This window comes from Molossus molossus, unplaced genomic scaffold (genome assembly GCF_014108415.1).
Source record: "Molossus molossus isolate mMolMol1 unplaced genomic scaffold, mMolMol1.p scaffold_m16_p_1, whole genome shotgun sequence".
Classification (NCBI taxonomy): Eukaryota; Metazoa; Chordata; class Mammalia; order Chiroptera; family Molossidae; genus Molossus; species Molossus molossus.
The window spans coordinates 139,411,003-139,435,973 of record NW_023425344.1 but is presented as its reverse complement, the minus strand read 5'-3'; the positions used below and the strand labels follow the sequence as shown (position 1 = coordinate 139,435,973).

The window sequence follows — 24,971 nt, the reverse complement described above, 5'->3', positions numbered from 1 at the left end:
AATAACTTAAACTGAAATAAGTTTAGAAAATTAAATGTGATCCTTCCCGTTTAAATGATACTCAGCTAATAGGCCACTAAATGCTATGTTAAGAATGCAACCACTCATATTGCACTCACACAACGTTAAGCAATACATGACTTGCTATGATGCATAGATTGAATAGGCTAACAGGCTTGCCCTTCAAAACATGCAGATCCAGATGACCATCAGGTGAGCTCTTTTGAACTTTTGTGTAATAATTGCTATGATATTCTGGGGCTCATAAAAATTACAAGCTTCCCAGTTAACCTAATGATTATGGCACAAAAAATAAATTTCAGACTAGTTTTAAATAAGAATATAGATACAAGAAAATTCTAAATAAAATTATTATTAAATTGAGTATGTCATTAAAATCATAACTCGTTAAGAATATAGGTTTTTTTCCTGAAACACAAAGATATTTCAACATAATAAGCCCTCTATGGCTCAGTTTCCTCATCTATAAAATAAATAATGAACCCTGGCCGGTTTGGCACCAGGTTTAGAACATTGGCCTGCGGTCCAGAGAGACCCTGGTTCAGAGAGACCCTGGTTCAGTTCCCACTAAGGGCGTGTACCTCAGTTGCAGTTTGTCCCCGGCCCTGGTTGGGTCATGCAGGAGGCAGCCACTCAATGTGTCCCTTTCACGTCGATGTTTCTCTCTCTCCCTCCCACTCTATCTGAACAAAAAATAGAAAAATGTCCTCGAGTGAGGATAAAAATAAATAAATAAATAAATAAATAAATAAATAAATAAATAAATAAAATGAATAATGATAGGTTCTTCCTCATATGCTGATTTCAAAGGTTGAATGTGTTAATAAATCTAAATGGCTTACATATTTTGTTATATAATTTTCAATAAACATCAGCTATCGATGCTAATATTAACAGCTATTGATGCTAATATTAAAATGATTAAATATATCAAAACCCATCAAAGTGTTTGGGATAAGATAGATTCGTATTTAGAAATCTGTCTACCAATGAGTTTAATCTCTCTAAACCTCAGTTTTTTTTCCAGATGTAAATGCATAATATCTTTATAGTTTTATTGTGGTGATTAAATGACATAAATAGCATGTTGCCTAGGACATTAAAAGTTTTCATGGTCATTGTCACTGTCATTTGTGATGGTTAATTTTATGTGTCAATTTGACTGGGCTATGACATTCAGGTAAATCCCTGGTATTTTTACCAAGATAGCTGGTAAAACATTGTTCTGGGTGTGTCTGTGAGGGTGTTTCTGGAAGAGATTAGTGTTTGAGTCTGTAACAGAGTAAAGAAGACATTCTTACCAACGAAGGTGGGCATCATCCAATCCACTGAGGGCCTGATTGGAAGGCAGAGGAATGTTTCCTTTCTTTGAGCTGGGACATCCACCTTCTCCTGTCTTTGGACACTAGAGTTCCTGGTTCTAGGGCCTTAGGACTTGTACTGGGACTTACACCATCAACTTCCCTGCTTCTTAGGTCTTCAGACTTGGACTGAATTATACCACTGTCATCCCTCATTCTCCAGCTTGTAGTTAGCAGATTGTTGAACTTCGTAAACTCCATAATCACATGAACCAATTCCTAAAATAGATCTCTTCTCAGGTATATCTATATGTATCCTACTGGTTCTGTTTCTCTGGAGAACCCTAATACATTATTAAAATAAAATTAAGTTTAAAATCATCATAAAATGATTATCATTTATACCCTAAAGGCATCTGGCTAAACACATTAACCACGTGGAATGTGTGAAATAGAAGGGAGAATAACCGAGAAAAACAACATCAACAACGGAAAACAACACAAACCAACCTTTTATTAAACTAGAAATTGAACATCCACTTGAAACTAACATGCAACGGCATTCTGAGCTGTGAAATACTATAAGCTTTCCAATTAAAATATAAAACATTTTAACACTAATATGTATTAGTTTTAGAATGGAAGTCCCTGTCAATGAAATCTCACAGAAAGGGAGAAGTAGAGACTCATAATACTGGAAAGAAACAGTCAAAAGTATCATTATTAGCAGTTTATATAATTGCCCACTTACTAATAAACTCGAGATAATCAAACAAAGAGAAAAATAGATCTAATATACAATTTCTTCTTATCAAATGAGTACACAAAAATTAAATAACTTTCCTACATAACAACAATAATTAATTAAAAACTATAATTTTAAAATATTTCTCATTTATAGTAGTAAGGTATAAATTTACAAAAGTATGTAAGATATAATAAACAAATGAAACGATGAAATATTACTACAAGCTTGAAAAAAATTAAAAAATAATGTATGTTTTTTGGTATATGTAACTTTTTAAACTCTGAATTCATAGCCATACCCAATATATCTGCTGACTATACCCTCTTTATCCTATTGGAATATTCTCTCTCTCTCTCTCTCTCTCTCTCTCTCTCTTCCTATTCCCCCCTCCATATATATCTTTATGTCTCTGAGTTTTGTAGGGGGTTTCACTTGCACTGAGAATAAAATACTGGCTGATATGGCCCCTAACCACTTCTCAGAAAACCTTCTTCCTGTTCCTTCAACACATTAAATTTCAAGAACTCTTGTTTCCCCTTTGTAATTTCTCCTCACCTCTTTACATGGTGGGCCTTTTACCCTTCATGTCTATCACAAAATCTCTTTCCTGATGATATTATCTTAACTAACCATCAAAATTTTCCTATTCTATCACATGACTTTTTCAAAGTACTTATTTCAGTCTGAAATTCTCTTTGTTTACTTATGTGTTTATGGTTCATTATTCTGACTCCTCCCATTAGAATGCAAACTTTTGAAACAAAGCAAATGCCCTCAAAAGGGAGCTTGGTTAGATGATTACATTGTATCAGCACACTGGGGTGCTATTCAATCATTTAAAAATGTTGCTGAAGATGATCACTTAATACCAAGAAAAGATGGCACAGTATATTGGATGAAAAAGGAGGGGGGGAGGAGACACAAAACAGACAAAGAAGTATGCCAATCAAAATATGTCTTTAATAGTCATTCCTAGGCCTAATCAAGAAATGTGTTGTCTCAGGGCAAGCGAGTTAGAATACTTGCTTTCTTCAGGCTTTTTAGATAGAAAAGAAATTGGCTTAAATTATTACTTTTTTTTTTTTTTAGCAACACTTCTGCACATCAAACACCAGGCATTTGTATTTAATATGATGTTCGACCCATCAAGGAGTTATGGAATACATTTACTGTGGTCAGACCATATTTTTGAAAATAAAATAACACAAAAGAGAAAAGAATAAAATAAAAAAGAACTTTCCATGTGTAAAAAAAACTTTCCATGTGTAAAGATAATTGGTCTATGAGGAAAAAGTGTGTTTTGAATGTGTATTTGTGTATGTGTATACTGAGTCATGTTATAAAATATATTTATTATTATAGGTTATGGTTTACAAAATTCAAAAAAAAATGAAGTTTAAAACTGTTGCTCTATTTAAAGGGGATAGACAGAAAGAAGAGTCAAGTTCCTCTCTTCTAGTCATAAGAGAGAGAGAGAGAGAGAGAGAGAGAGAGAGAGAGAGAGGAGAAAAAGTGAGAGGTTTCCATTTTTCCAGTCTTATGCTTAGTAGAGGTGTGTTAATCAGATACAGGCAGGGAGAACACTTTACTGATTCTTCTCTTGGACACCCCAGGCTTCCCACCTACCCAAGGAACAGCGGCATCAAAGTGAACTTGGGAATAGGACTCCTTCGAGTCTAGGTTGCCTGGTTCTTTCTGCTCCCCTGAGAAAGAACACAACCACCTCTTTTAGCAAGCACTGCTCCGTTTAACGTTCACAGTATTCTCCTGGGTAAGTAGTATATTTCACAGATGTGGAAAGTCGTGCAGTACTGAGGTTCTTTGCTTTGTCCAGGCTCGGGAATGTGATTCCATATAAGTTAGAAGTCTGGGATCCTGGACAGGTTTCAGCTCTCAACCAGACGGCCTTTGTTTGGACTGTTACCCAGGGGTCAATGTGAGCTCCTCTGTTTGTCTCCTGGGGCTGCTGGAGCAGTCACAAACTGGGTGGCTTATAAAAGAGAGTTATTCTCCTACACTTATGGAAGCTAGAAGTCCAAAATGAAGTCAGCAGGCCTGTAGGCTCTCTCTGAAGGCCTCTGGAGAGAGTCTGTTCTTTGTCTTTCTCTGGCCCTCATACTGGAGCAGCCCCTGGTGTCCTTCACTCTCTCCTGTGTTGTCACGTGGTGCTTTCTCCTGTCTGCTTCTGCACCTTCTTCTTTTCTTCTAAGGCCATCAGTCATATGGAAAAGGGGCCCACTTTACCCTAGGATGACCTCTTCCTAACTAATAACATCTATTTCCAAATAAGGCCAAATTCTGAGATTCTGAGGACTTGAATTGGGAAGGGCTTTGGGGGCCTCTACCCAACGCAGCACGGCTCCCTGAGCTTCTCTCCTCTTCTCTCGTCCATTTGTTGTAATAATTTTGCTTGTTAACACGCATCAGACGAGTCATCCACAGTATGTTTTTGTGGCCCATCTTCTTTTCTTTGCCAGTTTGGTGGCATGCTGGAATCTTGCCTCTTCATAATTTCCTGCTTAAAAGAGGTTTCCTCCCTCCTTCAAGGTGCTTTTCATTTATTCCCTGTGGAACCCCCCTCCCCCACCCCCCTCCCCAACCTCACTCCCCCAACCAGACGTTCCTTTGGATCTGCCCTTGAGCTTTGAACTTCCATAAAATGATTTTCTTTCCTGTGCCACCCCCAAAAGGTAGAACCTGGTCCTGCCCCTTACTAACTTATTTATAGAGGGCTGGGCTATGCAGCTCTAACTAATATTTGAAATATGATCCTATACTCAGTGTTCCTGATTTCCTGTAATTTTTGCTGTTCTGGGATTCTATACTCACTGAAGTTGAACATCTCTTCAGGGAAAGAGGTAGAAGACAGAAAAAAAGAAGCATCAGGCATTTGGGAGAATAAAGGCTTTTTGAGGGACTCCCAGAGCCAAGCTTTAAATGACCAACTATTCGGTAATGGGAGGATTCAAACCACAGCAGTCTTTCTATAAACCAGAGAGTAGAGAGAATGCAAAATTGAAATAAGGTTAATTTTTCCCTTTAGAAGAAAAGCGAATGCTGCTATGGCCTGGTGGGAGGCTTGTGGTAAGGAGAGAGGTGGAACTTACAGAGAGAGAGAAAAAGAAGAAAACAGCAGAGTTGGAAAACAGGGTATGCGTGTCCTGGGGGGGAGGGGGTCCCTGTCCTATTTGTGGTTGCATGGGGAATAGCAACCTTCTTAAACTTTAAGAACTCCATGGTATAGAAAGCTTGGTTTTTTAATCTTGTTTCAACTCTTGGGTGGAAATTTCTTGCTGAGTGCAGATCAGGGATTCTACAAAGGAACAGAAATAGCAACACATGGTATATTCAGATAAAGAGAGAATGAAAACTATGCCATTTGGCTTTACAATGTGAGTGGTGTGCCAGGATTCAGACTTCCCTCGTGGCCCAGAGGGGGACGGGAAAATGTTTCAGTGGCTAAAAGTCTGGGAGAAACCTGAGGTAGGAGCGAGGCGGGATCCGAATCCTATGGCTTTAAGTCAGAGGTGCAGATGTGAGTAATGGGTGCAGCAGGGACGTGGCAGACACCCCCAAAGCAAGTGGAGGATAGCAATGCTGGCTGGAAGAAGAAGACGCCTCTCTCCCTGTTATCAGGACAAAACATGAACCAACCACAAGTAGGGTGAGGACAAAGAGAAGAACATATGAGAGAAACCCTGAAAAACTGGGTAAATGCATAAAGAAAACTAATTTTTAAACCAAAAAGAGACTGCTTCCTTGAGTTTTCCCAAACACTGGTTGATATGAGTAGTTTCTTAGCAGTTTGAGTTTAATCATAAAGCATGTTAAAAGTTCCAGTTATATTATATTGCATCACACTGTGTTTATATTATAATATGTTAATTATATTATATGTTATATTATCATTAGTGTTGCAATGACAAACTTGAACCCACCACCTGCTTACGACCAACATTTTCTTTCCTTTATTTCCTATTACATGCACATCTGTAAATTGCTCCAAATAAAGAATCTTGAGGAAAATTTTTGTTCAGCTCTCTTCTAGTCCCTCATTTCCACCATAAGATTTCAAATCTAAATTTGAGGTTGATCTTCAATCTGGTCTATTGGTGACTTAAAAGTGTAAGCATCCCTCATACTCACCTGTTTTTAAAAGATAGTAGATCAGCATAGTGATAAGCAGAAACTTCTCTGTGTTAATAGTTAAGCCGTGGCCTTCTCCAAGGTACATCAGGGGACGTAGCACTTTCAAAGATAATCTTGAGTCAGAATTGTACTCTCAAATTTTCCATTTTTCAAAAGATATTAAGCTATTCTTCAGTACTGAAATGTCAAACCAGTGCAGATAAACTGAAGACATCAGAATTCAATGTCACTGGACAGAAATGGGACAGATGATCTTTGAATGAAAGCAAGTGCATTAATGCGTTCAGAGAAAAACACTTCATCATACTTATAAAACTAAAGGTTCTGAGCCGTCAGCTAACCTCAAAGTGGAAATCATTCAAGTTATTAGCCCCATTAACTAATGTTCTCCAACAACAAATAAGGAAAATGCTGAAGAAAAATAATATATTAGTTGAGAACTATGCGCCAGGTGCTAAGCTATATCTTATGTGTGTTACTTTATATAAAACGGCACGTAACCTCTTGCTCTTTTCATTGTATGGAATAAGGCAGTGTCAAGGTCACACTGATGTCAGCAATTCAAGTCCAAGTCAGTCTTCTGTCAAAGCTCAGACATTTACCTACTATGTTACACTGTCCTGCACTGAACATCTTCTGTTCTAGAACAAATCCGCATTGGATTTGTTCCTGAAATAGTGTCAGAATTCTAACAAGAGTTCAAGGAAGACATGCCAGAATAAGAATAAATTTAGGGCAGGGCTACTGAAATTACCAAGGCTATGGTACACGATGGCAGACTTTTAAACAGTATTATGCATTCAGGATCCAAAATGCACAGACAACATGAGTGGTTCACAAAACCCTGGAGATCTAGAACTATAGACTAGCATGCCTGACTTGAAAGGAGAACCTGTGAAATATTCTTTACCAGAGGAGGAAAAACTCAGAAATCTGTTATTTTTAAGCTGGAGAAAGAGTACAAAGAATAACAAGGACTTTGCCTCAGTTTTCTGCCTCTGTCTCTACTTTTTATGGTTTGTCCACACTCCTTACCTGCAGCCACAGTATATCTGAGACCTTAGCCCCATCATCTGGTAACGAATTACCTAGGCTTCCTCTCAAAACAATATCCATAGATGCAGCCTCTTCTGAGACCCTCCTTCTTTATTTGGGCCCTGGATGTGCTGCCTCCAGGGATTATTCTTTGGGTATTTTGTTGCTTCCATGAGTCATATATCTCTTCTTCACGCCCCTCAGTCCATTCAAGGGAATTTGATGTGCTTCCTTATTTCTAATATTAACAGTTGCTGTTCTCATTGCCCTTTTTCTTCTCCCTAAAGCCCTGTCGAGGGACAATCCTGTTTTCCTAAACAAAACCCTTGTCTCATACTAACACCAGTGTCTAGGCTCTGCTGCCTCCGAACAAGTGTGCCCCCCACCCCACAGCCCTGGCCCCTGGAAATGACCAGCACCTGGAATTCCCTAATGCTATGCTCTGTTTCTCTGATTGGAAATTATGTCTCTCTATCTTCTGAAACAGACAATTCTATGTGATGCTGCTTAGACTTCTCAGCCTGCATGCTGGAAGCGATTACTAAGAAGCAGCAAATAAAACTAGACGGAGAGGCATTTGGCTAGAGAAAATTTACCAGGACAGGAGATAATGTACACAAAAGGAATGGTTCTGTTTTAGAGTTTAATCTGGGTAAGCTTTAAAGTGATCTGGTCCATTGGGCAGAGGTTAAAAGAGTAATAGTTTGGGGTCTCAGGTGCATATCTGGGCCACAGAACAGTGGAGCATGCCTTAACAGACTTTGGAAATATCAGAAGCAGATTTATCCTCAGGATAAGAGAGGTAGGCCAGGGGTCCAGATATGCAGCCAACTAAGGAATGATTCAGGGTGAGTTACAGTCCCAGTGAGCTGTGATGTGAGCCAGGAATCTAGGACCGAGAATAGAGCAAACAAAGTAAGTATGTGGCAACTGGTCAGGGTATACAATTCCTGAGAGATGCCTTTTATACCTGATGATTTTCACATTCTTGTTTGGTTTTATAAACTGAAAAGAGAGCAGTGTGCATGAGAGTCAGAGTGATTTAAAGGACCAGTAGGGGAACAAGTAGCTTTGTGGGAAGAGGCTAGATTAAAAAGAAAGGACAGATTTGCCACCTATGTTCTGATTTTGCTTACTCCGTTTCATCTTCAGAGTTACTAGGTTTTCTCATTTCTAGCCTACCACCTGGGGTGAATCTTCTGCCAAGCCATGACTCCCACCATGACATTGCTTCTCTCATGCTACCTAGGTTGGAGCATCATGCTCATACTGAAGGATAAAGATAGACATTTAAAGTGAAACAAAAGTCAATGTACTACACAGGTTATTAAGGTAATTAGGGCTGCCAGAGAAGAGCCCCTACATCTTCATGATCCTGTCAAGTGTCCATTGCTGCTCCCATCAGAGATAGTAGAATACTCTTGAGTGGGCCCTGGCAGTAATAGAATTTGGGATCTTTTGGGTTCCATGCAATATCCACATTCATTATGCAAAAGCTAAGATGTTGGTGATCCTTAAAGTTATTTACATTGCTCCTGTGGGAAACTGCTCTAATTGGGCCACACAGAATGATCTGGGTCTGATTTTATTACAACATGTGGGTCTACTTTCTAGAGCTGCCCCCCTGACCCCGTTAAACTCTCTCTCTCTGCCTGTTCTTAAGCCTTAGCTCAGGCTCACCACCTGGAGGCCTTCCACAGCTAGTGTTAAGGTATGACTGTGTATATCATGCCTGTTTGGTCAGGATAGCCTAAAAAATGTTGAATTTCAAGGCAAACAAAAGAAAACAAAAACGTTGGTTGACTGAACTGGCCAACTGTTTCTGCAACTAATGTAGCCAGTGTTTATATAGGAAGAAAAAAAACATTAAATGCAGTGCAATTTTTACTCTTACTGCCATATAACCCAATTAACAGTTTCATGAAAACCTTGTCATCCCGTACCTGGGACTTCATTTATATAGCACTTATAGTGTCAACAGACATAGTTGTGCATGTGTTGTCCAGCATGCCCTGTCCACTAGATTGAGTGTTTCCTAAAGGAAGGGATTCTATCTTATATACGTCTTTAAGTGTACAATATCTCGGATAAGGTCTGGCCAGAGTAGATACACCTGGCTGTTTCCTCAACTGAAATAAATTGTAAAATGGTCATGTTGTCTAAGTTCTCTACAAGCTCCAAATAGCTCAGTCAGGAACTGCTGAGCCTTCGTGGGTGTATGGTCCTTTTGTAGGCAGAGACATGCATTACATGGAAAAGAAAGGCCCTGCGTTCCTAAAGCTTACGTCTTAATGTTGAAGGTTAAGAAAAGCAATCACCACTATGGACACTCACTTAGTCTGGGTTCCTTTGTCAAAGTAATACACTGATTTTTTTTTTAATAATAAAATACTTCATTTTAGAGTCCTGAAATCAATGAGAAAAAAACAAAAACAAAAAACAACTGTTTCCATAAATGAGAATCAAAGAACAGTGCACAAATGGAGGTGAAATACTATTTCAGAACACAAGCAGCTAAAATCTGGACGTAATTGCCTGGTGGACAAGATACATTCTGAGCTGTGAGCAGCGAGTTGTAGTTTACTGCCCCTTGAAACTGCTGTGCTGCAGTATTCAGGAATGATCTGCTTCTAAAAGACAGATTTCCAGAAACATGACAATTCCACACAACCGCTACCACCACAGGTGGTCAGTGAGTGAGCTTCATTCATTCCCCTTCAGAAATGCTACACAGTTGAGTTTTGCTCCTAGAGTGACACTTATTTCCATCTACCTGAGAGTGGCATTTCATAAAGAGGGGGATGGACTCTCAACACTATGTGAGGTGTCCTTTTAGGACCCTCAACATTCTTGGCTCTTCTTATTTTGTAAACCCATAGGGTAAGCACTAGATCACACCCTATAAAAATAACATGCTTAAGTGAGTAAGAGGACCTTAGAGAGAACAGGGTGGACTATTCATTCTCTAGTGATTGGAGGTTTCTCCCCCAGCAGAAGTAGTAGGCGGAGAAGGACCTGCAGTGTTAGATCTATTATGGAAGCAGATAAATGAATATTATGCTCCGAGTTTTTCATAGCCAACTACTTTAGTAACACATACATAAGTACATGTTTTAACCTATTTTAATCACCTCCCTATCCAATGCCATTCGAATTAGTAAAGAATACAGTATATTCAACAAAGTGGATTCTGCTCGGGAAGCACTAATTATTGCGGTCACAGAAACAAATCACAAAGCACTACTGTATTTCCAGTTTTCCCCTCTTAATTTTAGCCTAAGTATTTCTACACTAGTTCCTTTTTAAATTAGAGGTGCTTTACATTTTCGAAACCACTTGTAACTATGAATTTTTTTAAGCTGCCCCAATACGACTGTTTTTCTCAAAAGGGAAAAGATTTTCAAAGCAGTTAACTTTAGGAGGAGACAGTGCATGTTAACTAAGCTCAGAACTCCCAGTGTTTCTGCCCCGGAGCTGTGATGACCATATTTCCCTTTAAAACGACAGAAATGGGGAAGAAGCGAAGCCGCTACCAAGTGCTGTGGCCTGTTCTGCCCTCTAGTCAAGCAGTAAGGTTCCTGGAAGACCTTGGGCGGTGGGGAAGCGATAGTGTGTCCTGTAATTACGCGGGTCTGAAGTGATCGCTGGCCCTTCGCGAGCAAACGCAAGCAGTGGCATCAGAAATAATCACAGGCGCCCGCTGCCGCCGAGCTCGCGGGGAGTGGGGAGGGCCTCGGCGGGCGCTGCAGGAGGCCGGATGCCGCTGTCCCCAAGCCTCTCGGCGCTGTCCATACTGATGAGCGCCCGGCTGCCACAGGAAGGCAGAGCGAAGGAGGAGCAGAGCGGCGCGGAGGAAGGCGACCGAGCCGCGCACCCCGCTTTGACGTCGCCCGGCTGCGGCTAGCAGCTCGCGCTCTCAGCACGTAGCGCACAACGTGACCACACACAGCCTCCCCTTCCCGCAGCCCAGCAGCCCGTCTGCCTGCTCTGGGCTTCACCCTCCTTCTCCTCTTCGCTGCTCACCCCCGCGCACACCCAAGGCTTCCAGCCGGCGTCGAGCCCGGGGCGCTCCGCCGCGCGGCCCGGGCACCTCTGCCGCAGCTGGGCCCGCAGCGCCACGCAGCCGGTGTCCTCCTCGGGCGGCTGCTCCCGCGTCCACCTCTGGACGCCAGCTCTCCGTTAGCCCAGGCGGGGAAGCCCTTCTGCGGCTCCCTCCTCTAAACTCCCGCGGGTCCGAGCGCCCCCTCCCCTCCACCTGGCGGGGGCGGCGCGGAAGCGGAGAGGACGCGCGGAGCCGGTGAGCACGCGTAGACGTGTGTGCGGATCCGGTCTCGGCTTCTGCCTCTCGCAAGTGGCGGTGCCTGGACTCTGCTTTCGGCTCCCGGGATTGGTGCGGCCGGCTGGAGGCCGCTCCTCGCTGGCGGGGCGCTGAAGGCTGTTTTGGCGACGGTGGTGGCGGCGGTAGTGGTCGCGGTGGCTGTGGCGGCGGCGGCAGCTGAGGCTGGTGCTGGAGGGAGCTCCAGACGCGCACTCTGCTCCCTGTCCGTCCCTCTGCTCCTTCCTCCCCCTCCTCCCTTCCCTTCTTCCCCACCCCAGTCCCCCTAGCCCCACTCCTCCTCCTCCTCTTCCTCCTTCTCCTCCTCCTCCTCTTCCTCCTCCTCCTCTCCCAGCACGGCGATGCGAGCCTGTGTCGTGTAACAGGATTGGCGTTGCAATGGCAACTGATGGAATGGGGGAAGGCAAGACAGCAGGGCTGGGGGCTCCGGACTGCGGGCGGGCGGGCCGCTGCCGCCGCTTGATGCTCCTCCGGGGACCTTCGCGAGTTACTTTGTAAAGACGAACCCAGGCGAGGAAGCCTCTGCTCGTGCCCCGAGTCAGAGGCCACTTCCTGTTCCTTGGCTGCCCGCGCCAGGCTCGCAGCGCTCGGCACCCTCGGCCCCTCGCCCGCGCCCGCCGCCTGCCCGGCGCCCCGCCGCCGCCGCTGCGGAGATCGAGCCCGCTCCGCTGAGGAACACTTTGCCTCCCGCTCCCTTTCCCTTCACGCCCCCTGCTCCTCCCCGGCGTCTGCGATTTTCCCAGGCGCCCGGTGTGTGTGAGGCGTGCGTGTGTGTGTCAGGGTATTGTGTTGTGAGTGTGTCTGTGTGTCTGTGTGTGCTTGCATGAGTGTGGGGTGTGTGGGGCTCCTGCGCTCCGCTCACGGCCGCCGCCAGGGAAGGACAGACGGACGGCGCTTCCTGGGGCGAGCGGGTCCTGGGCACCTCGGCGCGGCCCGGGCGCGAGTGGAGCGCTCTCGCCTGGCCGCCGGCCTCCGGAAGGTCCCGCCGCTTACCCCCTGGACTGGATATGTTCATGTTCACGTGAAGATGGATTTAGTGTACGGTCTCGTGTGGCTGCTGACAGTCCTCCTGGAGGGGATCTCTGGCCAAGGAGTGTACGGTGAGTGAAAACGCGACGATATCGTGACCTTGTGATTCTTAGGCAAGATAGGCTGGTGCGTGAAAATGCACGACTCGCGCCGTTCCGGGGCCCCTCCAGGCGTGGCATTTGATTTACACTTCATCACGTTACTGGAAGCTATAAGGAGGCACCGAGCGCGCTGCGGATTGGGCTGCAAGCCGCTTCCAGGCACCTCGGCTCGTTCTCCGGCAGTGTAGCACTCCAGCGGACCGGTGGCTTTGCGCTTGATCTATCGCTGCCGGGGGCCGAGCTCTAGCAGTCTTTGATTTAATAATGATTTGGCTCCTCGCATGCCTCCGTGTCGGTGCCGCGATTTCCTCCAAATGGAGGCTTCGTATGTGACCTCAGTGAGCTTCCCATCCCTCTCCTCCCCACCTGTGTGTGTGTGTGTGTATGTGTGTGTGTGTGTGCCTACAAGACTTGATTTTCTGGCTTAGGAAGTGGAATGACAGTTGAGTTGCATTCCGCACCAGCCATTGCCATGAGCACTTGGGGAGGGACAACAGGCAAGATTCTCTGTGCCAGACACAATTAAGGAACATGTTTGTGTGAATGGATGAGCAAATGCATGAATGAATGGATGGTCAAGTCCGCGCGTCTTGGCTCAGGGGCAGGACACCAGCTCACTGCAACTGGAACACAGTCTCAGTTCTCTGAAAAACCCAGGTCTTGCGCGTATAAAAGCCGGGAAAAGGGCGAGCTTCTTAATTGGGAGGTTTTTAAGTCCTCAAGAGCAAATCTAGGTTCCTTTGCCTGTCAGCAGTTGGCACCCTTGGCTTTCGGGACGGAAAGATACACTTACACACAGCCCCAGGCTCTGGCTGAAGTGCGTCTTCTCCTGGGACAAGCAGGCAGTGCCACAAAGGAAAAATAACTTTTGTGATCTGGAGGTTTGGTGGGAAGGTTGGGAGAACAGCCCCTGAGGGGACACAAGCCAGACTTTGCCCAGAGCTCCCCTAGGGCCATATCCAGAGAATGTGTGCTGAAAATCCAACCCATTTAGCCCACCACTGTCTCACTTAGGGGTTTGGATTCTAGCACTGCAGAGCTAGGTCAGTGGCCATCCCTGGGCAAAGGGCATAGTGTTTGTGGAAATGTCGGACCTTTTCCTGCAGACCCTAGACCTGACTGCGGACTGCGGAGTAGGCGTGGGTACAAGGGGACCTTGAGTCCTCAAACTCTCTGAGAAACCGAGTTGTGTTTGGGAAAGGATGGGGGAGATCCGACCTTTACTATCTTTATTATGTTCTGCCCAGGGCTGAGCAGTGCTGGGAGGGGGCTGGAAGCCTCCCTCCCCCCTCCCCTTTGCAAACTCTGGCCTTTCCTGCCCTCATCTACCACTCCCCTTTTGTGTCTTTGTAGTTCCCTCCTTGGCTCCAGCAAGAAACCTGCACTTTCTCTCACCTATAAGCATCTTCATTTTCCCACACTTCCCACTCCCTCTTTCCCAAATGAAAGAGAGCTTACTTGATGGTGGTGGTTGTGATGGTGTGTACGAAGGAGATGCTGAAACTTCAGGCAGATCTTACCTCTTGGCTGATGGTAGGAGGTGGGGCCTCAAACAGAGCAGGAATTCATTTAATACTCCTTTGCCTTCTGCCACACTCTGGTGTCCAGAGCAGCTGAGAGTGGCCAGGATTCTAGGGCTGGAGGAATGCTGGAGTTAGTCTTCTCAAGGAGCTGTTCCTTAGGGTGGGAGATTATTTTATCCCAAGTCCAAGGCTTTGTTTCTCTCCCATTAGTTCAGATCATCTCAGCAAAAGGAGTTTTTATTTTTTAATCGTGTGTGTGTGTGTGTGTGTGTGTGTGTGTGTATGTGTGTGTGTGTGTGTAGGAAATAATAAGTGAGATTGGTGGGGAGGGGGAATCAGGATGGCTGGAACTGGATTAGAAAGACATTGTTCCAATTTCCTGTCACTTTTTGTAATTCAGATTATTTGTCCTGGCAAGTCTCATGTTGGGTAGTGGAAAAGGGTAAGATGTAGGAATGGAGACAAGTAGAAAACAATAGTATTAGAATAATCCTGTGCCCATGTTGCTTAACAATAATAGGAGGCAGCTCTGCTGCTGAATTGATCGTTGTGACAGAGATGGTGTTTGTTTTTATTTTTTTTAATATTGATGTGGTTATTAGTAATTTAGCTAAGAATAGAATCTGCTGTGTGTGAAAAGTAATCAACATCCCTGATTGTTATAAATGTCACAGCTATTAAGTAGGTGAAAAATATACTTATACACTACTTTTCTTCTTTATTAAAAAAATTATCTTTATTGTTGAGAGTATTACATTTGCCCTCCCCCTTTTCCCCCCACTGACTTCCTCCACCCTGCTCCCATCCCCTCACCCAGGTCTTTTCAGATAAGTTTTACATCTCACAGCCTCAACTGGGAATTTATTAGAAATGCAAATCTCAGTGTCCAGACTTTGTAAATCAGAAATGCAGAGGGTGTGACCCCGCAGTCTGTGCTTGTTACTTCAGGTCATGATTCTGAAGCATGCTAAAGTCTGAGAACCAGTAGTATATACTTCAAATTTCATAGCTTTGACTTTGTAAATCATGACTTTTCTTAGCCTAAAGTAGTTTTATTTTTATTTGTGGAAAAATTTATGGGAAAGAGAACACTTTACTTTTATTTACCTATAAAACATTGATAAGTTGTAAAGGACGTAGACATACGAGTTAGTGTAAGATTATAAAGAGAGTTTTGAACATTTTACATGAAGAGAATTGGAAATTATATACTTTTTTAAAAAGCAGGGCAATTGTAAACAGAGACTTCAAAGACCTAGATTGGAACTTTGCCAACATAAAAGTCCATATCCCGCCCTGGCCAATTTGGCTCAAAGGTTAGAGTGTCAGTCTGTGGTCCAGAGAGACCAGGGTTCGGTTCCCGCTAAGGGCACATACCTCGGTTGCAGTTTGTCCCTGGCCCTGGTTGGGTCGTGTGGGTGGCAATCACTTGATGTGTCCCTTTCCCATCGATGTTTCTCTCTCTCTCTCCCCCACTCTATCTTAACAAAATATCGGGGGAAAAAACGTCCTCTGGTGAGGATAAAAAAAAAGTCCATATCCCAGTATCCCTTTATTTGCCTATATTTCCAGAAGTAAAACCATTCGTACTACACAAAAATTAGCATCGTTTTTTAATACTGTTTTCTTAGCTAGGTTCAAGAGGAAATAAAAATTGCATTATGGGGCCCTGGCCAGTTTTGCTCAGCAGTTAGAGCATAAGCCTGCAGACCAAAAAGGCGCGGGTTCGATTCTGGTCAAGGGCACGTACCTCGATTGTGGTTCTGTTCCATCCCAGCCCTAGTTGGGGTCTGAGTTGATGTTTCTCTCCCCCCTCCCATGCTATCTGAAGATAAATGGGAAAGTATCCTCAGATGAGGATTAAGAAAATTTGTGTTATGGGTAGCTGGAATAAATTACTTTATTGTAGCCTAATATGATTTATATGATCTAGACATATTATTGTCTAATTTTTTTTTTTTTTAAATAGCTAGTCAACCCTCCACTCTTCCACTTCTTGGCTGGAAAACTGAGAATAAAATTCAAATTTTTTTTGTAATCGAGTATATTTGTTTTAATGTGTAAATTATGTTGTCTTCACTTACTATAACTTTTTTTTTCCTGTTGTGCTCAATCAGCTTGGCACCCATGTGCAGTACTTAAGTGTAAAATTTTCTGTTATAGACCTAGGAACTTATTTTCATTCATCTTGGGATATTGCTCAGCAAACTAACTGCATAATTGCTAAGGTTTGTGTAAGTGTAGCAGTTGAGTAAGGGAGATTATTCTTTCATTTGTATCTGCCTGTTTATCCTCCATCAGTACTTCTGATGTCATTAAAGTATTTAAAAAATGAAAATTTTCCTGTATAGCCCTTATATATTCCATATCAGAGATGACATTACAGTAATATAAGTTATTTAAAAACACTTCTGAAAGAAGTCCTGCAAAAAAAAATTTTATAACAGAGCAGCATCAAGAAATAAAAAATGTGAACTTCCTTAGACAACTATGTCAACTATTCTTATGGGTAATATCCACTTGGAGATATCTATATTTGTGTAGTTTTAAAATCCATTTTCTTAAGTGATTGAATTTTAAAAAGTTATTTGTGTTTGAACATTTTCCTCAAAATACTCTTGGAATTTTAAAATTTTGTCTTAATTTATGTGTTGTACTCAATTAAACATAGTTGACAAACAAAAGTCATTAGATGTACATCAACTGGTATCCATTTTTGGCATTTTTAGTTTTGCTTTGCACTCCCATCACTTTTGGTGTAGGGTAACTGATTAAACAGGCACCAAGGATCACAGTGTAAACTCCAGGTAATATATAGACTTCTGGAAACACGTAGAGCCCAGGGATCCAAAGCATGTTTCCAGTTTGGGAGGTTTTTTTGTGAGTCATTCTGTGGTAGTAAGTTGTATAGGCTGTTTACAGTGTTTTCTAGAGATACTGTTGATAATGACAATACTGAGAATTATATCTCTTATAAACTTCTCAGTTGTCTTTTGAGATGAGGAAAATTTGATCCCTTGTCACAAACTGTATTTTTACATTTGGCCCATGATAAGCTTAGTTTCCAAGGAGGCTAATAAAATAATTGTATTAATACAGGAGAAATCCCCACTACAAATAAAAAACAAACTAAAATTTATTCTGAATAGTTTTTTTTTGTTTTTGTTTTTAATACTTAGTTCAAGGATATGTTTATTTATTTATTTATTTTTTTGAGAGTATGTGCCCTTAGCGGGAACCCAACCATGGTCTCTCTGGTCCATGGGCCGATGCTCTAACCCCTGAACCAAACCTGCCAGGGCAGGATATGTTTATTGATTTTAGAGAGAAAGGAACGGAAGGTGGGAGGGAGGGAGGGGGGGGGAGAGAGAGAAAAAAACGTTGCTCATTGATGTAAAAAACATCGATTGGTTGCTTTCTGTTTGAGCCTCTACCAGGGATCAAACCCACAACCTAGGTATGAGCCCTGACTGGGAATTGAACCCATGGCTTTTTGGTGTACAGCTGAGCAACTTGGCCAGGGCAAATGTCTGAATAGTTTTTATGGGAGCCAAATCAACCAATGATGTGGTGTCTTGAAATAGTTAACGCACTCTCCCAAATAGCTTCCAGGATTCACTAGACACAATAAATTGAGTACATTTATCAAATGCATGTATATGACAAATTAGCAAGCTATATTCACTCAATTCAAGTTATATCAATTAATCTCATACAATTGACACCCAGGCAGTAGCTGAATAGAAAAGGCTTAGTGGAATAGAAAACCAGGAGATAAGACGAAAAGGAAGGGTGATATTTCATACTGTCAGTGACTTGAATATAGATGGATGGATTGACCCAAAGTGGGGATACTTGGAAAGATCAGTGAACCTTTCAGTCTCAGGATGTTGCCATCCTTATAGCAAAGGGATCCCAAGTGCACTGAGTTATGACTTTTTTTCAGTTTGAGTTTGAAGAGACTCTGTGGTCGGATATTGCTTTTTACTGAACACATATTTAGAGTGTTGGCCTATAGAAAGAGAGAAGATGCCTTTAATAACTGTTGCTGAAAAAAATCAATCTGAAGCTTTATCAAATATAATCAACTCTAATCTCTCTTCTCACTCCTCACTCAACTGTCTCTGCATGTACGCACACACACACACAAACACACACACACACTCTTACATCATCAACATCTTGGCTACCCTCACAAAGAAAAGTGGGCAGTCCTTTGTGTCTGGGGATTATTTTTGTCCATTCAAGGTTGTCTTTGCTGGTCAAATGACTAAGAATTCAAATGTCAAATGGGAAGGTTATTTTATACAGTATTACTTGCTCATGTCCTGTCTGTCCTTAGGGAAGGCTCTACATGGGCTATTCAGTATTTTATTTATTTATTTATTTATTTATTTATTTATTTATTTATTTATTTATATGTTAATCTTCGACATTGCTTTTTAGAGAGAGTGGAAGAGAAAGACAATAGGAGGCAGGGAGAGACAGGCAGAGAGAGAGAAAGAGAGAAACACCTTTCTCTTGGTTGCCTCCCGCATGCGCCTCAACCTGGCTGAGATCACCTGCAACCCAGGTACACGCCCCTGACCAGGAATGGAACCCACGGCCCTTCAGTACATGCACCAGTGTTCTAACCATTGAGCCACCCCGGCCAGGGCAGGCTGTTAGGTATTTTAGATTGAGCAGATTGTACTGTAAGTCTAAGGAATCGTTTTCTAAAGAATAAGTGAAAGTGCCAGAGTTCAGAAAACAGGACTCAGAGGTAGAAGTTTAGAGATGAAGCAATTCTGGTGAATGATGTCATAAAGAAATCTAAGGAATGCATTTTTTATGAACTTGATTTCTTGGCTTAATTTTGGTGCCTCTGACTGTGACTCTACTTATTGCTATTGTAAAATTATTTTAGTTTTTAAAGGTATATTTTTATCGGTTTTAGAGAGAGAGGAAGGGAAGGGAATGGAAAGAAAGAGAGAAACATCATTGTGAGAGAGAAACATCGACTGGCTGCCTCCCTGATGCACCCCGACCTGGCATGGAACCCTCGACCTGGGTGTGTGCCCTGACCTGGGAATCAAACTGGAGACCTTTCGGTGCATGGGCCATCGCTCAACCGACTGAGCCACACCGGCCAGGGCAAATTATTTTAGTTTTTGTTTTATAAAACTGAATCACTTTAAGCCTTTTGTGGAAGCAGGGTATTTGCAAACTTTTCTGGAAAAAAAAATCATCTATGTTCATTTAAAACTTACTATTTTAATGTGACTGACAGTATGAGCGTTATGGGGTCATTTTATGTCTGATTAAAACAGTATTAGGAACCGTGGTCTCGGTTTGCTTTCCAGCCGTAGAGGTGATTCATCACTCATGTTCTCTGGCCTGGTCCCCATCCTCTGGGGAGAGTCTTGAAAGAGTTGGGCTGTGAAGCCTTGCAGCTCTCAGAGGCATACAGCTAAGAGCTCTAGAACTGGGGTTTCTTGGCAGCTGTAGTAAACTAAAGGAATGTGCTGTCAGTTCTCAGTTAAACTGAGGAAGAGCTTAGTCTCCTTTTTGTCTATTTTGGAAGGACAAGAAAAGGATTATATTTAACACACTTTAAGTATGAATAAGTGAACATTTTTAGCTTTATTGTAATTGCTATTAACGGGAGTCCCACAAAATGAAATTTCATTTCTTTGCTTCAGTGACTGTCCATGTAAATGTATTACTTAGAGCCGACTGAATAAATGATTGCATTCATAGAAAACTGTATCCTATTTTTATTTTCAAATCCAATTAATACACTTTTGGCCGTGTAAAATTATGAAGTTGTAAGTGAGAGGAGACTTTAAAATGTCATTAAATCATCCCACTAATTTAAGATACATGGCTTTATGTTATGCCAGTCAGATGGTGGTCCTGGGCTGTTTGTGAGATTTCTTTACAGAAAGAAATTTCACAATTCTTTTTCCCAGAGTCAAGGCAATTTCATTGGATGGATGTTTCTGTCAACTTAATAAATTCTCTCATGCTCCATTATTGGGGCATGTACTAAGTTACTTTCCATTTTATACCAGTATACTTTGATTTTCATTCTTAACTACAGTACCTTGTACTGATCCCAGTTAGGGTCTTTGGTTTCTTACTGCTTTTCCAAGATACTATGAGATTTCTAATTTTGGTCTTCAAAACACTTTATTGTATCCCTGTTGATGTCATGGGTTGAATTCAGTAAGAAAATGATTTATATTTTATAGTCCCAATCATACATTTCCCGGGAATTTACAATAATAGAAGAGGATTTTAATATTAAGAACATATTTTTGGGGGCTATTATATATTGACTATAACTGTAACAGTTAAAAACATTTTGGTAGGAACAAAGGTACTAGACATAATGATAACTTATTCTTTCTGTGTTTTAGTGTGCTACAACTTCTCATAAAATAGGAGACAGCAGTTTCTTGTTGTTCCCAGTCAAAACTGTACTGAGGACGGCTTTGTGGTTGACAGATGGGGTCAAGTATGGGACATGTTACCATGTCCTCCAGCAGCATATCTCGCGTCTCGCTTTGTTATAAGGAGAATGGGAGGAATGACTATTAATGAGTGATTCTGTGGACAGGGAAACATGACTGTCTGAAAGAGCAGGGTTAGTTCCGAGGTTGGCCCCCAGAGTCCTGGAGGACAGCAGAAAAATCAGCTGACATCTCAGAGAGGTGAGTTAGAAATAAGGTGCCAGTCTGAAAATGTTGCTAGAGGAAGGAGCATATCTGCCGTTTAAGTGACAGCAAAACTGCAAATTCTTTTTCTGAAGTAATTAGAACTTGTCTCAGGTGCATCAAACCAAGGAAGAAAGAAAAATGCTGTTTGACTGAAGGACATCTTCAGGGAGATGTTCCTGTTCTCCTGAAAAGGAAGGATGAGGGACATAAGAACTCTCTTATACAGAACCTGTGTCTCTGTGGACTGATAATCCTTTCTGCTAATTGATTGTGTGGCTCAGATACATAAGGAGAAAGAGCCACAGATTACATTTAGGGGCCTTCTCTTTGTTATTTCTGAATGGAAATGTGAGCTGGGTCCCTGCCTCACCTCAGGTAGCTTCCTAATAAGAAGAGGAGGCTCTCGTGAATATCCTGAGAAGGCTAGAACAATCCGTTGAAGGTATGCTACCTTTCAGAAATTATGACCTGTGGGAATGCTACACAGATTCTGGGCAGAGTTAAGTTAATTCTGGTCACTTCAGTCAATATATTAATGTATAACTGCTATGGATAACACACGTGGTAACTATGTAGTAAGCCTATGCACTGAGTTTTACAAGTTAATTGAGGCAGTAAAGCCAAATATAAAAACAAACAAAATAAGGCTCTGAGAAACATGCAAATGTTTGTGCCTAGACAAAAGAGAACAATGATAGTTGGTGTCATGGTTGGCAGAAATGAAAAAAACTGTCATGCGCTGAGCCTCGAGAGAGCGTTGGCATAATATTGGGAAAGAAGGAGGAAAGGGTATTTATGACTGCCACATGGATCCCAGAGGTGGGAATGGCGACACAGAAAGAAAAATGACCCTGGAACATATGTTTAACAGTCTTAACAGTTTCTCCAAAATTTACCCTACCTAGAAAGATGTATCTGTCCTTGAACTTATGCCAACTCCCTAAAAAGTCTGTAAGTCTGCAAAATACATTTCATGGTGTGATACTATGGAACTTGCTCAGATATGTATGTCCACCAAAATTCTGGGACTGTGGGTATACCTATGGGATACTGAGCCTTCCCCAATTCTCGGCAAACTTGGGAAGCTTTGAACCTACATAGTAGCTGTTTCTGGAGCTAAAGTCAGGAACTTTCAAAGCCTTTTTAGACTGCCTGTGACTTCAAGGCAGTGAACTACGGGCCTAGAATCACTTACAGCATCATGTTGCTCTTTACAAATGTACAAACAGTGAGATGAATACACTGCCTTTATGGAAAGAGCGGTACGTGCTTTCATTATCTTATTATTATTATTATTATTTTTAGTCCTCACCTGAGGATATGTTTATTGATTTGAGAGAAACATTGATGTGAAAGAGAAATACTGATTGCTTGTCTCCCGTACGTGCCCCAGTGGGGAACTGAACCTGAAGCTGGGGTGTGTGCCCTGACCAAGAATCGAACCTGAAACCTGTTGGTGTATGGATAAGGCTCCAGCCAACTCAGCCACCCACTCGGGCTGTGCTTTCATTGTTTTCACTCCTGTGCAAGGCAGCATGACATGGTGGAAAACTGCTGGGCGACTTGGGCTTTCTTCTTGTTCTGCTGCTGCTGTACTGTGCAGATCACAGCAACACTTTTAAGCTTCATCTACCTTAATGTCCACATGTCATAAACTCTTAGGGAAGTAGGCTGTAACATAGTGGACATGTAAATAACATCAAGAATTAAATGGTATGGCTGTCTTTTTATACCTGGAGTGTAAGGAGAGTTTATGGAGAGTTTCTGCTATCTTCTTAAAAATGTCTAGCATTTTTTTAAAGCGTATTGTAGCACTGCAGATGCTCTAGCAATCAGACCTCATAATAGGATTGTCATTAAGTCTTAGAACAGAGTAAGGGGCTAGAAAGTAAAAATGAGCAAGCCTTTTTTTTTTTTTTTTTGAAAAAATATTTAAATGTGTCAGTCTAGCAGAAAATAACTCCAGTGGTGTATTTTGAACAGTATTTGTAATATTAATATGTAGGTGAAAATGCTATTTGATACTGCGGCTCGTATGCACATGTAGCTGTTACTGTTCCTCGGGCTAGCCTCCTCCCAATCATGTAACCCTAGAGGTTCTCCTTTTGCTTCTTAATGGTGGGGGTGGGGGTGGGGAGCTGGAATGCCCCTTATTTAAAAGCTCCAAAGGGTAGTAGTGTACTCTAAACTGAATGGTCCTTAGTATATTTACATATGTGTGTATTCAAATATATATAGAAATCTTGTTTCTGTGTCAGGAAGCAAGAATAGTTTCAATACCCTGCCATTTGGGGACTAATTGAAAAATAGCAGCATATAGGTCCTGGTCTGTTTGGCTCAGCAGTTGGAGCATTGGCCTGAGGAGTGAAGGGTCTTAGGTTCGACTCCCAGTTGGGGGCACGTACCTGGATACCTGGATTGCAGGCGCAATCCCCAGCCCATCCCCAGCCCCGGCTGGAGTAATGTGGGAGGCAACCAATCGATGTCTCTCTCTCTCCCTCTCTGTCCCTTCCACTCTATCTAAAAGTCACTGGAAGAATACAATGGAAGAACATCCTCCCATGAGGATTTACAAAAAAAAAATAATAATAATAATAAATAAATAAAAGCTGCTATTCTTTACAAAAATATATTCTGATTAAAAAAAAATTATTCTGATTTTTGAACATGTTCCTTGTTTTTTACGGTTTACTCTATACCATTATTGAAATTCTCCCCTTGTCCTTTTATTCTCTTACATTTTCCATTTGGTTTATTCACTGGACCACCTTGTACCCTTTCCTTGTACAGAGCTGTTATATTCATTTTAAAGTTTTTAATCTTGGTCCAGAATGACCGGAGTTCAGTCTTTGGCTAATTTTGTTCTTATTTCATCATGCGTAGATTTATCTAAGCATAATTGCCTAAGGTGCTGCAACGCTCTTCCTTAAGTTACAGAATGACATCATTGCTGTGAAGACGGGGGTTTAGAAAGTTCCCATTCTTTTTTTTTTTTTTTTTTTTTTTTCAGTTTGTGATTGATTTCTAGTTTCATATTATTTTGGTCAGAGAAGATGCTTGATATGATTGCAGTCTTCCTACATTTATTGACTCGTTTTGTGTTCTAACGTGGTCTATTCTAGAAAATGTTTCATGTGCACTTGATAACAATGTGATTATGCTGCTTTGGGATGAAACGCTCTGAAAATATCAATTAAACTCATCTGGTCTAATGTGTCATTTAAAATTTTTTTTTTCTTTATTGATTTTTAGAGAAAGAGGAAGGGAGAGGGAGAGAGATAGAAAAATCAAGGAGCGAGAACATTGATTGGCTGCCCTCTGCATGCCCCTCACTGGGGATCAGGACCACAAACTGGGCATGTGCCCTGACCAGGAATTGAACTGGTGACCTCTGGGTGCACAGGTCAAAGCTCAACCACTGAGTCACCTCGTCTGGGCCTAATGTGTCTTTTAAAGCCACTGTTTCCTTGTTGATTTTCTGTCTGGAAGATCTATCCATTGATGACAGTGGGAAGTTATAGTCCCTCACTGTGGCTGTATTGCTCTTTCTCCCTTTGTTTCCATCAAGATTTGCTCTATATATTGAGGTGCTCCCATACTGGGTGTAAGAAACTCCCCATTCTCTTAGTTAAGACAAGTATAACTCCCAGTGGGCTGAGCCTGAAATAATCTGCCTTTTTATTCAGAGGCTACTTATTCTCTAATTATTCCCTGTGCCTCACCATCAAGCATCCCTAACTGCAGCTGCTGGAGTTGAAAGTGACTGTCTTCCAGCTCCCTGTGATTCATGAGTTTACTGTTGAACTTTTACAATTATATGATTGGGTACTATTTCAAAACCATTTAAATTGTTCATTTTTTAATATCCTTGACAACTTCCTTGTTAATCCCTTAACTTTCTAAGCTTACTTATACAGAACCCTTTATGCTTAACCACTTCTCCAGTTTCAGGGAAGGATTAAGGATGATTTACACACAAATACACACATACATATATATGTATATATATGCATGCATAATAAATGCT

The 24,971-nt window shown here is 41.9% G+C and overlaps 1 protein-coding gene across 1 annotated transcript in view; it reads left to right on the top strand.

Moving 5' to 3' along the window:
- The first annotated feature begins 12,267 nt into the window (after positions 1-12,267).
- The window catches only part of MDGA2 (MAM domain containing glycosylphosphatidylinositol anchor 2), a 925,908-nt gene continuing 913,204 nt past the window's right edge, over positions 12,268-24,971 (top strand). The window contains exon 1 of the mRNA XM_036269191.1: positions 12,268-12,690. Within this exon, the coding sequence (XP_036125084.1) occupies positions 12,414-12,690 (277 nt within the window). The 5' untranslated portion in view covers positions 12,268-12,413. The remainder of the gene's footprint in view (positions 12,691-24,971) is intronic.